Source organism: Mustela nigripes, chromosome 1, assembly GCF_022355385.1.
Source record: "Mustela nigripes isolate SB6536 chromosome 1, MUSNIG.SB6536, whole genome shotgun sequence".
NCBI classification, from domain to species: Eukaryota; Metazoa; Chordata; class Mammalia; order Carnivora; family Mustelidae; genus Mustela; species Mustela nigripes.
Genome location: NC_081557.1, coordinates 134925678 through 134941890, shown reverse-complemented (window position 1 = coordinate 134941890; position 16213 = coordinate 134925678). Strand labels below are relative to the sequence as shown.

Sequence of the window (16213 nt, the reverse complement as noted above, 5' to 3'; positions counted from 1 at the left end):
CACCATGGAGAATTGCTTTCCAACACCACTGAAGCCTGAATGGCGGTTTCTTAAAATTTTGTTCTTGTATCGGGGTGAAAAAGAAAGTTATTCAGAAGCTTCATGAAAGGGAGTTGTGTTAAAGTTAACCAAAACATTATAAAATTGACTACAACTTGGGATTATTTTAAGCAACAGTTTGTGTTGAAAAAATAATACATTTGATCTTGACATTCTCATTTTAGTGGCACGAGGATCATATAGTTAGGTAGGGATGGTGGGAATGTTATCTATAACATAAGAGATCACACTTGAGAAAATTATTTACAGACATAATAATGGAACAGTTTTTGTTGATTTTCAATATTTAGAATCAAGCTGTAGACAAATCAGAGAAGACATTCTTAAAAACAGTATTTAAATGTAATAAAAAAAGTATATAAAGATGAAAGAAACTGAGGTGAATGAGTAGAAGGTGTGGAATTAAGGGAGTCTAGTGACACTTTTCTTAAGTTGATGGAACAAGAAAACAAGTTTACATGTATTAGCTAAAGTTACAAAACTACCAATAGAATAACTGTGATAATATTTTAGTCTCATCATTGGGATGTGGAAATTGAAGTAGTGAAATAAACTAAAACTTTATCTTTTGTAATAGACAGTAGATTTTGTCTGGAAGTGGTATACCATCAGTGAAGGATACATATATCAGAATAACAACAGGACCAACTAAAAGAACTAAATGCCAAAGCAGTTCTAATCAGTAGAACGGGATTTTTAAGGGCCAGGGCAGGGAACAGTTGTTCTCATTATAGCTTGATTTGTGCTCATTAGTATTTTATGATGTGCATGAATCATTCTGAAATGTCAAAACTATCATCTATAGAAATAGAAATTCTGAATCTTCTATAAATATTTTAAGCTTATTTGTTGTGATTCAAAAAATAGCTTTCTTTGTAGCTATTTTCTTTGGTATTATTAAATATTCTTTGCTAACTTATTTCTGTCTAGAATGAGTTCTACTATTAGACTTAAAATATGTTCTTTTATGGTGATACAACTGTCATATTCTCAGTAAAGATTCTCATGAAAAAAATCAGAGCTCTTTCAGAAAATCTAAGTTAAGGACGAGTAAATATAAATACATTTTAAGGAAAATTTAATATAAGTTTAAACCAAATAAATGCTATCTCTTATCAGCTTTTTCATGAAGATAAACAAAGGAAAAAATAATGAAAAACTGGAAAAGACGGTGAATATCAAATAAAGTGTTGCCACACTCCATTTAATAGCACATTATAATGTAAAAGTTCTCATCCAGTCATTTTTGTTCAGAGATAAAGCATACTTTCATTATTAAAAATGATTTGGAGAAAGTCATACATTAAAATTCTTGAGCACATTTTATTCCTGGTAATATCTTTATGATCAGTGATTTTATATTTACCTGATATCAGTAATTCTGTAAAAATAATAGAAACAGTAATCATTTTGCCAATAAGTAGAAAACTGGCATGAATATACTTTAGAATAGAATGCACAGAGACTTATTAGTAATACATTTAGTAAATTATGTATTGCTAAAATGTCTACCTTTCCACCTAACCCTGGAAACATTAAAATGTTTCTAAAGAAAGTATAAACAAAACATCTAGGAAAAAAAACAAAAACAAAAACTAAATGATGTATACTTCCTGGTTGACCTCTAAGAATGTTTATTATGCAATATTTTGTGAAAACTTGGCTTCAGAAAATATATTCTATCAGTAGATGGCTATGATTGTAGGCATAGTTAGGCAATAAAATTTTAAACTTCTAACAAGCAACCTAAAATGATTTAAACATTGCTTCTCTTAAATGTATACAGAAACATTTGCTTGTACTCAATTCATTATGAAAATCTAAGGTCATTCTTTATCTCTTCTTGGTAATTATAACATAATACAAACACTATGTTATTTTTACATATACTCCAAAATATATATTGTTATTAATAAAGCATATGATATATGACCTTAATAGATGAGACATCTTAATAGCTTCCACTAATGATGGTGTAGTTAAGGGGCAGCCAGCACAGCTTCAATTCTTCACTCTGACGCTTAGTAGCTATGTGATTTTAGACTGGTTACTTCTCTGTGATTCAAATTAATCATCTTTGAAGTGAGGATTCAAATATAATCCACTTCATAGGATTTTGTGAAGATTAAATGAAATAATGTTTGAAATGTCAAGCCTGTCTTAATGAGGGATAAATGATATTGGCCCTTTCCTTCTCTTCTAAATTGACAAAAGTTAAGCTCAACAAATTTAGGGGATTTATTCAAAGTTTGCAAAGGTGGCAATCCTGGGTTGAAATTATTATATTTATTCCTAGAAAGAAATATGCAGAGTGTGGGTTTAGGAGACAGAAAAAAACACCTGGTAACTACAGGTACCTCGGAGATATTTCAGGTTTGATTCCTAACCATTGCAATAAAGCAAATATAGTCATAAAGTGAGTCAAATGAATTTTTTGGTTTCCTACTGTATATGTAAGGTATGTGTATGCTATACTGTTGTCTATTAAGTGTGTAATAGGATGTCTAAATAACAATGTATTTCATTGTTAAAAATTGTTAACAATCATCTGAACTTTCAGTGAATCATAATCTTTCTGTTGGTGGAGGGTCTTGCCTCAATATTGATGGCTGCTGATTGACCTAGGTGATGATAGCCAAAGGTTGGGGGCGGCTGTGGCAATTCCTTAAGACAACTCTGAAGTTTACCACATCAATCGACTCTATCATTCACAAACAATCTCTCTGTAGGATACAACACTTATTGATAGCATTTTACCAGCAGTAGAACTCCTTTCAATCTTGAAATGAATCTCTAAAATCCTACTGCTGCTTTACCAATTAAATTTATGTAATATTCTAGACTGTCTGTTGTCATTTTGACAATGTTCACAGCATATTCACCAGGAGTAGTTTCCATCTCAAGAAATATCTTTCTTTGCTCACCCATAAGAAGCAACTCCTCATCCATTCAAGTATGGATCATGAGATTGTAGTAATTCACTGCCATCTTCAGGCTCCACTTATAGTTCTAGTTCTCTTGCTCTTTCTCTGCACACACTTCCCCCATTGAGGTCTTGAACCTCTCCAAGTAATCTATGAGGACTGGAAACAACTTCTTTCAAATTTCTGTTCATGTTTATATTTTGATCTCTTCTCATGCATTATAAGAGTTCTTAATGGCATCTAGAAAGATGAATCCTCTCTAGAAGGTTTTCAATTTACTTTGCCCAGAGCTGTGGCTTTATGAAATGCATTTCTTAAAAAAATAAGACTTGAAAGTCAAAATTACTCCTTGATCCTTGGGCTTCAGAATTAGTGTTAGCAAGCATGAGACATTAATCTCATTGTCTCCATTAGAGCTCTTGGTGATCAGGTACGTTATCAATGAGTGGTCATATTTGGAAGTAATATTTTCTACTGAGCAGTACATTTCAACAATAGGCTTAAAATATTCAGTAAACATATTGCAAATAGATATGTCATCATCCAGGCTTTCCGATTCCATTTATGGAGCATAGTCAGAGTAGATTAGCATAATTGTTAAGGGCCCTGGGGTTTTTGGAATGGTCAATGAGCATAGGCTTCAACTTAAAGTCACCAGATGCAGTAATCCCTAACAAGAGAATCAGCCTGTCTTTTGAAGCTTTGAATCCAGGTATTGACTTCTCCTCCCCAGACATGAAAGTCCTAGATGGCAAAGTCTTATAGAAGACTGTTTCATCTATACTGAAAATCTGTTGCTTAGTGCAGCCACCTTCATCTGTTATCTGAGCTAGCTCTTCTGGATAACTTGCCTCAACTTCTACATCAGCAAGCTCTTTACCTTGCACTTTCCTGTTACAGAGATGGCTTCTCTCCTTAAACCTCATGAACTAACACTTACTAAGGTCCAACATTTATTCCAGAACTTCCTCACCTCTTTCAGCCTTCATAGAATTGAAGAGAGTTAGGGACTTGCTCTGGATTAGGCTTTGGTTTAAGGGAATGTTGTAACTAGTCTGACCTATCCAGACCACTCAAACTTTCTTCCTACAAGCAATATAGTTGTTTTACTTTTTTATCATTCAAGTATTCACTGGAATAGAATCTTTGATTTCCTTCAAGGACTTTTCCTTTGCATTCACAACTTGGCTAATTGGTACAAAATGTCTAGCTTTTGGCCTGTCTTTGCTTTCAACATGCCTTCTTTAGGATTCTTACTCATTTCTAGCTTTTGATTTAAAGTAAGAGACATGTGATCCCTACTTTCACTTGGACACTTACAGGCCATCATAGAGCTATTAATTAGCCTAATTTCAGCATTGCTGTGTCTAGGGAAAGAGAGGGAAGCTCAAGGAATGAGAGATAGGAGGCAGTCAGTGGATAAGTCAGAATACACACATTTGTCAATTAAGTTCATCATTGTATATGGATGCAATTTGTGGTACCCCAAAATAATTACAGTGGTAATATCAAAGACTACCGAACATAAATCATCATAACAAATATAATAATAATGAAAAGCTTTGAAATATTATAAGAATGACCAAAATGTGACATAGACACTTGATATAAACAAAGGATTTCAGAAAAATAGCACCAATAGGTTTGGCCAATGCAGGGTTGACACAAACCTTTAATCTAAAAACCATAATATCTGCAAAACACAATAAAGCAAACTGCAATAAAATGAGGTATGGTGTATTTTAAGTTGTATATATCCATTAAATTTATAATGTTCAGGTTCCTCTTGTGTCTAACTTGTATACCAATAACACCTACTTATTGTGAGGAGTAAATGAAATGACAGAGGCAAATTATCTGGCACATAAGCGATATCAGATATATATTATTTTTACCATTTTCCTTCACAGTCTACGTATTTATTGTGTTCTCTCAATCTCACCAGATTGGCTGGGATGGATTATATGTTGGGAATGGCAAATGAGTAGTAGTAGAAGGAAAAACATTTATTGAATACCAATTACATACACCAAGTCATTTGCATTTCTTCATTTAACTGGTGTATGCTGAAGTACAACCACTACTGATATTCTAATTGCCAAAGTCTGTGATCATTTCTTAAGCTTCATATGACAGAACATTCATCCTAAATTTGGGAGTCAAGTTTATTTTCTCTTCTAAGACAGAATCCTTCAGTTTCTGGTACACAATTCTTTCTGGATTCTCATTTCCATCATGGGCTTGTGCTTATCAGTCTTTTCCAGACCTTTCACATTTTGCACCTCAAGAGGATTTCAGTGTTTCTTCCAACCAGATCTCTTCCCTCAGATGTATAAACACAAATGTGTCTGCATTTGGATAGACCCTAGACTCTTTAAACCACTAATATTGGATCTACTGATTTTCCCTTTTAAACTAGATATTTTTATAAATTTCCATCTTGGTTTTATGATCATAATCTTCTCAGAAGTTGTCATTGACTGCTGGTCACATCACCTTCCCTAAATTCAAACAATCAACAAGTTCCTGACCATTTTGCTTATTAAATATTTCTTGAATACATCACCTGCTTCTTATCCCTAATACTTTAATCACTATCCTCTCAAGCCTCAGTTATTGTAAACCTCCCAACTGCTCTTGCTTTTTCATTCTTGAACTCTCATATTTAACCTGCACACATCCTTATTTGTGTTTAAAAATCCAAATATAACCCTTCTCTACATATTGAATTCACTGAAAATCTTTGTAGACTGGTTTGTCCAAACATTTATGCAAAATATTATTTCTTTGTTATTCATTATTCATTTTATTTTATTTTAATTTATTTTATTTTTTTTTTATTATTTTTTTTAATATAATTTTTTATTTTTTATAAACATGTATTTTTATCCCCAGTGGTACAGGTCTGTGAATCACCAGGTTTACACACTTCACAGCACTCACCAAAGCACATACCCTCCCCAATGTCCATAATACCACCCCCTTCTCCCAAACCCCCTCCCCCCAGCAACCCTCAGTTTGTTTTGTGAGATTAAGAGTCACTTATGGTTTTTAAAGATTTTATTTATTTATTTGACAGAGAGAGATCACAAGTAGGCAGAGAGAGAGAGGAGGAGGAAGTAGGCTTCCTGCTGAGCAGAGAGCCCCATGCGGGACTCGATCCCAGGACGCTGAGATCATGACCTGAGCCGAAGGCAGCGGCTTAACCCACTGAGCCACCCAGGCGCCCCTCATTTTCTTTTAAACTATGATTTCCAAATAAACTAAACAAATGAATAGTGAAAAGATACATTGTTTAAAAAAAACACAAAAATCATGAAGAACTTCAAAATATACTTCTAAAATTAGTTGTGGAGGCATATAGAATACAATGAAATACAGTTTTAGTTTTGTAAACATTTTGAAATAGGACATATTTTACATTCTTTAATTTGTGAATAGAAAATCAATCACAGGGGCACCTGGGTGGCTCAGTGGGTTAAAGCCTCTGCCTTCGGCTTAGGTCATGATCCCAGGGTTCAGGGATTGAGCCCCGCATCGGGCTCTCTGCTCAGCAGGGAGCCTGCTTCCCTTCCTCTCTCTGCCTGCCTCTCTGCCTGCCTCTCTGCCTACTTGTGCTCTCTCTCTCTCTGTCAAATAAATAAATTTAAAAAAAGAAAAAGAAAAAGAAAATCAATCACACAATTGCACTATTTTTTTCTCTTCTCATTTTAGACATTTGTAAAGTAACAGGTAATTTGATACAGAATCTATTCTATTTCTAAGATTAAGTAATTTATTTAGTAAATTCACTAATAGTAACTCATCAAAACTATTAAAAGTAGTATCAGCAAATAAAGAAATATAAAGTAATACATACAGTGTCTTTAGTTCAACTAAATTACTTGTTCTAAATATATTCTACAGAAAAAGAATCTATTTTCATTTTTTTTTATCTTTGTATTCAATCTGGCTTCATGGTTTCTTCTATAAAATATATATATCTAAAGTTGATGGTCTATTTTTTCCTATCTTCCAAAATAACACATCAATTTTTTATGGAACTATATAAATACTTCATTGACTTTGCTTTTCTTTCTTATTTTGAGACTTAAAATTATCATCAGGATCCTGGGAACTCATTGAAAGTTTTGGAAAAAGCTAGTAAGCTACATAAAGAAACTATAATTTAAACTCTGAAATGTTATTCCAAAGGACTATTTAGAATATATGATGCTAACTTTAAATGTATTTTATGGTTCCTTTACTTACAAAAAAATTTCTTAGGAGATCTAAATACAAAACAATTGACCTTACTTCCACATTTTGAAAAATTATAATTCTATATTAGAAGTGGAATAGCAAACATCTCATAATCTTACATTATCTTCAATATTGGTGGAGAACAACACTGTTTAACATGGGGGAGATTATACTTTTTTAGATATGTATTGTATGGATGGGAGACAGAGGGTGTATGTATTACTGGAAATAGTATTATTTTATATTTTTATTTGTGATTATGCAATTATTATTTCTTTTCTTCCTTGCACTATGCTTAAATATAAAGTGGCTTCTGTATTAGGATTTAAGTCTCTAAAGTAAAAAGAAGATGAGACTAGTATAATAAAGGTACAAGTGCAGAACAGTTTGGATGACAGTATCCCTCTATTTGGTTCATTTTTATTTGTTCTTTCAAGAAATGTTCTTTCAAAGCAATGTACAAAGTTTACCATGCAAATATCAGGAAAAGGGTTGGCTGATATCAAACTCTTAATGATCTCAACATATCCATTTTGAATTCAGAAATGTTCAGTGTCTGACTTTATCTCTTGTTTGTCTCTAATTTAACTAAAAGTGATGACAGACCATATCACAGTGGAAACTGATTCTGATTGGACTTGTGTCAATTCTGATTTGTTGGGGCCTATTCCATACTTGCTGTTAAATATTGTGACTATCACTCCTGCTTTTAAAAAGAGTTCTTACACGTTGTAAACAATTATTTTCAAACAATGAATTAGATATACCCTTGAAAGGAGTTAACAAAGACAATGTATAAATTGTCCTTTGGTAGTGTAAGAACTAATTTAGGACTATATCCCCCTTTTATACCTGATAACATACAACTGCATAAACTTAAGATATAGAACTTTTAACTAGATAAAGATTAATCCTACAATAATTTTATGCAGAAAATAAAATATTTATGTAAAATTTGAAATCAATCACCTAAACAGCAACACACAAAAAAATACTTTTTCAAGGAAGAGCTACAGCTATCTCCACATTTAAAACCATCCCTTTCCAAAAATAGTCAATGATATGGTATTACATAATGACAGAAGGTAGATACTTTTTTTGTTGAGAAGTATAACTTATAGAGATGTTGAAGCACTATGTTGTGCACCTGAAACTAATGTTGCATTGTCAAGTATACTACAAAAAATAAATGGTGTATGTGTGTGTACATAAAGTAAAATTATGGACGAACTTATAATTTATTAATATTATTTTTCATGGAGAAATATTCATGTTCTAAGAGCATATTAGTACACTAATGTTAAACTGTTTCCTATTGAAAATTTATTCCATCATAAAGGAATTTTTTAAAGTCCATTTGAGAAATAAATGTTAAAAGTATTTTTCTTTTTGCCAATTGGAAGAAGGCATAATTAAGTTCTTACTCAATGTTCTTTCTTTAACTAAATTCATTTATTATCATAGTACAATAATTAAGTAAATTATGTTTCTTAATAGGGCTCTGTAGGATCCAGAGCAATGAAGTGAACAGAGAGAAAAATGGCTGTTGGAACACAGAACTCATCCCCATAAAACTTCTGTGGATAAAACCCATCAGGCTTTCTAGTTTAGCACGTCAAGAGACAAACCTATATGTTTTAACATGGTTAAATACATACTTCCCACATGTATTTAAAAACATTTTAATCAGTCTTGGATGAAGTAACTTTCATTACAAGAAGAGCTCTTTTTTTTTCCTGTTGTTGAATGATCTGTGACTCCACACATGACTTTGGTGAGCACTATGATCTCTGATAGAAGACGGACTCAGAACAATGTCTTCTTTGTGCCTGATGTGAGTCCCAAGCAAGAACAAACGCAAGCACAATGTCCTCGTGCTTCATGGTTAAACCCATTGTGCTTGAAAATGTGTGGCTGATATCAAGGCTCAATGTTTGAAAAATAGGTTTTTACGTTGCCCTCGGCAGCAACATATGAATCAAAACTGCTTTCTTCTAACTTTCTAGTCCTATAGTGCCAACTTAACACTAATACACACAAATTCTGATACAAACTAAATAGCAAAAACAAGTACTGAAGAATTCAAGAATTTTTAAATAAACTCCACAAAATTATAATCGCAAAAACAATGAAGGAATTAAGGTATAGGTGTTAACAAATGTGTTTAGAGTTGTAGTTAAAAATATAACTTTCCTGAAGATCTTAAATGACTAGAGTTAACAAAAACAATATCCTGGAAAACATGCATTAATATATTTAAAATCTAAATAAGCAGACATTTATTTGAGAAAGCATAAATTAGCACAATTGTATGAAAAAGATGTAGCTGCACACAATAAACACACACATAAACTCTGCAAAGACCAGTAGTTATGAAAATAATGTGAAAGATTTATCAAAGAAAATAACCCATAATAGCTCCTTCACCACAGAATTCAAATGCTGTTATGTCAAACGTTCAATGCACAGTTAATTTCCTGTGTATAAATATTACAGATTAAAGAAATGAAATCTCTCAAATCTGATAAAAAAGCATAAGAATAAAATTTAAAATAACTTTTAAGGGGTTCCTGGATGCTTCAGTGGGTTGAAGCCTCTGCCTTTGGCTCAGGTCATGATCCCAGGGGTCCTGGTATAGAGCCCCACATCGGGCTCTCTGCTCAGCTGGGAGCCTGCTTCTCTTCCTCTCTCTCTCTGTGCCTGCCTTTCTGCCTACTTATGATCTCTGTCTGTCAAATAAATAAATAAAATCTCTAAAAAAATAAAATGACTTTTAACGTATGAGAAATTATATATTTTATTAGACTTCAGCAGCATTTAACAAGCGTCATTAATTATAAAATAAAATAGAAATTCAAAGATGGTTTAATTTGAGGGAATGCATCCATAAGTTTTTACAATTTATATGTGTGTGTGTGTGTGTGTGTGTGTGTGTATACATATATATATACTGTTTTGCAGATGAAAAAATTGGGAGTCATAAATTTAAATATAATGCCAAAGGTTACACACCCAGTGTAAAGCTATTCTAGAATCTATACTTTCATCCAATAAATTATGCTACCCCACACAAAACGGAAGTTCTGTAAAGGAGTTACACACAAACATACCACACAATCAAAATTAGAAGCAAGCAAGTCTAGTATGCAGGCTAATAGTTATATTGATTGAGCATCAAATAATTTGATGCTCTTAGAGAAAGAAGCAAAACGAGAAAAAGATTGAGTTATAAGAGTCCCAATTTCTGAAAAAAGGAAACTTGAGTTGTACAAAAAAAATTCAGATGAGGATGTAATGGAAACTGTGAACCACAGGACCAAAAAATCCAACCTGATATTTTTTATTAGCATTCTATAAATCACCCAGTCAGGCTAATTTACATGTCATGTCCTCACATAGTTACCATTTTGTGAGCATGTTGTGTATGGTGAGAACATCTGGCTTCTATTCTCTTAGCAAGTCTCTAATATTCAAAATGGTGTTATTAACCACAGTTGGCATGCGGTACCCTCGGTCTCTAGACTTACTCAACCTTTGTAACTGTGATTTTACACCCTTTGACCAACCTCTCCCTGACTTCCCTGTTCTCCTCACCTTTGGTAATCACTTTTCTATTCTCTGGTTCTATGTAGTCAACCTTTTAAAGATTCTCAACATAAGAGAGACCATGCAGTTTTTTTCTTTCTTCTTCTGGCTTATGTCAGTTAGCATAGTGTTGTCTGGGTTCATCCATGTTGCTGCATTTGACAGAATCTTCTGCTTTAGCATAGCTTGGAATGAAATGTTACATATCACAATTTCTCTATTCACCCAACACTGAATACTTAGGTTGTTTTCATACCTTGTAAATAATGCTGCAGTGAGCATGGAAATACAGATATCTCTTTGAGATACTGAATTCATTTTCTTGGTTATATACCCAGAAGTGGTATTGCTGATCATATGGTAGTTTTTTTAGTGTTTGGAGGAAGCTCCATACTATTTTCCACAATGGCTATTCCAATTTACAGTGTACAAGTATTGCCTTTCCTCCACATCCTCATCAACACTTGTTTTCTTTTATATTTTTGATAATGTTGAAATATTTTATGGGTTCTCTTCATTTTTCTTGCTGTCTCCACTCCAAATCAATATTTCAAACTATGAAGGTGTGTGAATGTGTTTAAATGCATGTTGAGGTGAGGGTAAAAAGCATTAGAATGATACTTAAAATTAATAAAATTTTTAAGAGATTAGATACACAAAATCTTAATAACCATATAGAATACATAATTGTTTTTTTTAAAGTATTTGGGGGATTAGAATACTCCAATTTGAAACTAAAAGGAAATGTCATTTAAAGGGTCTTCTGAATCTAGCCAGACAAGTGAATGACCTAATGGAACACTTATGGCATATCATAGGTCTACAGTTTACTGTGCTTATAGACCACTCCTGTGTAGATCATCTAAAATATGTCAGGGTATATTCCTTTGAAACTAGATTTAATAGCTACAAAATAAACACTTTCTAAGGTCCTTTCCATTGCTCTTAATCTTTGGTCCTGCAAGTCCCTCCTAAAATGTAGGATTGCATTGTATAATATATGCAAGTTCTATGGAAAATGTTCTTTTCATAGACCATGGTTACAACTTGAATCTCTTATTAACCTGAGTATATAAAATATATTAGCTTAAAAAATCATCTGAAATGTCAATAGTCTTTGAATGAAATTGATTAACCTTCTAAATAATCATTCTCTGTGTGTACTAAATGATAAACTTCAAAAAATGGTGACTGAGGGGCAGAAAGTAATACACTATAGGAACATAGAAGTATGTGGCCTTTTTAATCTTGATTTTATGGGTTTGAAAAATAGAAAAGTGTATCATTAAGTTACCAATTGAAGAAGGGATGTGCTTATTTACCTAAGTAAGTTCAGAATCTGGAATTCTAAAAATATAGGCTATTTTAAAAATTTTTGTTAGTTGACTGTATATATTTGGACCAATTTGTGCATATTCATTATTGAATACATTAGGAAAATTTTTTTCTACTTTATAAAGGAAATGTATTTTTATTAGTTTTTATAGATTACAGGTAGTTTTGAAGAATTTATTCTGCTTTAATATAGTGAAAACATAATATGGTGTCAATTTGATCTCAAATGCAGGAAACCAGAAAGATTTTAAAACTATTTAATTATTGGTAGTTTCTTCCTCACTTTCTTAAAACAGAGATGTTATTAAACAGAATTTCCTGCACTGCCAAAGTCAGTCTACTGAAGGCATGCTTCTAATGTAAATGGCAGTTGAAAGATTAGAAATGATACTGAACTAAGTTTTACATTTCCCATGTCTCTTGGCCTTTGACACTGTGTAGAAATGGAATTCACAATTTTCTGTATTGCTCTTCCACAGCAGCTAGCAAAATCCTGTCCTCGCTTTGCCCTGACAATCCATCAGAACAGGATTATTTTAAATTCTTCTTTTGCCTCTCTTTCCACACACAATTGAACACAAGTGATCTTTATCCCCTGACAATATGACTTTAAGAAAAGTTTCCTTCTGGACATATTAATATAAACATCTCCCAGAGAATCTGAACAACATGAAACAATCATTGTTTACTCACAAGAATCCTCTTCTCAAATATGTTACTTTTCATATTTGAAGCATATGAAGTTCCTTTGGCAGTTTGTGGGAGGACAGGATATATTGATCGATATCAAACATATACTCTCATTCAAACATAAGTTCAAAAGTAGGAGCCTTCTTTTATTTATTTATTTATTTATTTATTTATTTATTAGGCAGAGAGGTAGACAGAGAGAGGGGGAAAGCAGGCTCCCTGCTGAGCAGAGAGACCCACACAGGGCTCAATCCCAGGACCCTGAGATCATGACCTGAGCTGAAGGCAGAGGTTTAACCCACTGAGCCACTCAGGTGCCCCAAAAGTAGGAGTCTTCTTTTAGGGAAACCTTGTTGAAGAGAGTGATGTATCAGAGAAATATGCTAATTATGATACTCCTTTTCAAATGTTCTTAATAGTCTCCAGTGAAAAGAATGAGACATGGATATTGAATACCAAGGTAAGATTTACTTTGTACCTGAAGTGATTTTCAGAGGAAAATGTATTCAATTATATAAAAAAGGGAGTGGATATAAGGAAGACAGAGATGTTAAAGTAGTTCAGTTGAAGGAAAACTATAATTAGCTCTTAATTCTATGGGGGTTGATTAATATATCCAAGGTCATGCTGAATATCCTAATTTGGACTATGCTAGAAAGAGTGGATAGGGGATATGGAGGGTGGGGAATCCAGTAGGATGCAAGCTCTGAAGCTGGACATAAGGTGGTATAGGGAACAAAGGTAAGGCTTAAAAAACAGGGTTCTTGGAAGGCAACTTAGACCTTTTCTTTCACCACATGCTGCCTTTGTGCACATTGCCTAAAGTTTAAGCACTAGCTCACCATGAATTTCCAAGTCAATTTGCTTTTCAGTATTAAAGTTGACTTAGTTGCCTTATTAAAGGCGATATGATAACATCGGTTTCCATTTTTTAAATCTTAAATATTACCTAATAAGTAAAGACCAATATAAATGGTATGATTAAAGTTCAAGGGTTTTATAATCATTATATTGTACACTTAAAACTAATATTACATTGTACATTAACTAACTGGAATTTAAACAAAAACTTTAAAAAATACCCTTTATCTGTAATAAAATATTTGTCGTGGTACTGTAACATGGAATATCAAGTATACCGTGCTTGCTTAACAAAATATGTAGTTTATATCAAATGAACTTCATATTAACTAAGATTTTTCCTATCTGCTAATCAATTATTTGTATTTTCCATAAAAAGGGCAACAAAAAATTCACTTCTCTGCATTAAGGACCCACAGTAATAACTACTAAATTACAAGATTCATATGATTGCAAAATATATGATAGATGATGATGATGCTCTATAAAATAGTCTTTGACTTAAAGGAACATCTATTCCATGTATTTCCTTCCTTATCTATAGCTATGAAGAAGTGAAACTGCTATGGAGATATTTTTAAAGGCATAAACAGTATTCAAACATGTAAATAATACTGTATAAGTTACAATAAATGATCTATGAAAGACAAATTGTATACAATGACACATAGGGAGTTAAATGTATTTTATTATTTTATTATTAGACATCAAACCAATAAAAAAAATCTAAAGACTCCAGGCCTAGTCAAAAGAAAGTTTAATTTATGAAATCATTTCAACACACACACAATATATGAGGTAGACATTTTTATTTTAAAAGGATTGTACTAACTGACTAGTTTCACATCTGATCCAACTACTTTATCACTGACTTGCTCCAAAATTTAAAAAAAAAGGAATATCAAACACATTTTAGAAACAATAATTTATAGAAGGTATAGCTTTAGATTTCCTATATATGATGAACATGTAGGAAAGAAACATCCAACTGTTACTATCAAGATAAACAGAAATTAAAAATATATTACTTGCTATAATACTTGTGACTAAAAAGAAAGTTCATTTACAACGTACTTACTATTTGGTATTACTGTTAAGTAGTAAACTTTATTTTGTATTTAATGACAACATTTATTGCAAAACATCTTAATAGGGAAAACAAATGCAAAACTATAAATAAATTTTCATCACTTACCTCTCTTAACATTTCTGCTTGTACTTGTGGACTTAAATGAAGGACATGGGCAACGTCCTTCACATTTGACTGAGATCTGTTTTCCTAAGACACATGCCTGATGCTCTAGTTTGCACTGTATATAAAGAGAAAAAAAAAACATTTAGATACATTTAGTTATATCAATACAAAGTCAAGAAAGGGGCAATAGCACACTGGTAATTCTATTACACATGCTATGATAGACAAATGGAAAAATAGTATGGAAGGAAGAACATTACATCTGATTTCAATTCTATGAGTACTAATTCCTAAATGCAACATTTAGAGTTGGTTTCTTAAATGCTCTCAGGCTTGATTTTCTCATATAGATCATTGGAATAATAACACTGAATCTACAGAGCTTTACGAATTAAACAGGTGGTCTTCCTAGAGTGGTAGGTACCATGAACTGGGCTCTCAGATGTTAACAAAATCTGAATTAAATTCGTCAAAATTATTATGGCACATGAAGTTTTGTTTTGTTTTATTTAGTTTAGCTAAATTTTGTTTTGGTTTTGTTTGTAAACATGACTCTTTGTAGCATTTTAAACCTGAGTATCCTTAACTCGTTAATATTTCAGAACTGTTCAATTTAACATGATTTAAAAAATTGTAAACCTACTCCATCTTTTAAGAGGCAATAATTGCCTTCCTACTCTAAAAGAAATAGATCTTGCTAATTCTGAAGTAATGTGATTTCTTTAATGGCTACGTCCATAAATTTACTCAGTGCAAATTATTTTCAAATTAAATAGGGCAGACTTTCTGGCTCCAATCGACAAATGCACCAGTGACTAATTTAATTCAGCTTCAGCTGATACCAAAAAACAGTGAGTACACCCCTTAACTAATCACATTACTCCTATCTGTAAAACATTTTTTCTTTGTCAAATAACTCTCTAATGGACAGGCAAAATTCATAACTAGCCTTTCAACAAATGAGTTAAAATTATTATATTTGGATTATATATGTAATGGCTTGATGGCCTTTTTGGAGGAATAAACCCTTTCAAAAAATAATTTTTTTATTATTATTCAATGTTTCAGTAAGGAAACATTAAGGAAATGATTTTGACATGTAAAAGCACAGTGAATTTTGAATGTAATTAAAATGCCCAATGGCTAAATCAAAAATAAAAATAGAAAAGAAATTAAAAGCACTTTAATGAAAGCCAGATAAGTTATATAAAACTTTGAGAACTTAAATGTAATATTTTTTACTCTAATTTCTTTTAACTTACTATTTTAGAACCCTGTATCTGGTTATATGAAATTCTGACTCATGACATAATTTAAGAAA

At 32.3% G+C, this 16213-nt stretch overlaps 1 protein-coding gene across 1 annotated transcript in view; it reads right to left on the bottom strand.

The window, feature by feature from the left end:
- Positions 1-16213, bottom strand: part of SPOCK3 (SPARC (osteonectin), cwcv and kazal like domains proteoglycan 3) — a 486709-nt gene that overhangs the window by 150572 nt on the left and 319924 nt on the right. Inside the window, exon 6 of the mRNA XM_059374211.1 lies at positions 14893-15007. Within this exon, the coding sequence (XP_059230194.1) occupies positions 14893-15007 (115 nt within the window). The remainder of the gene's footprint in view (positions 1-14892; positions 15008-16213) is intronic.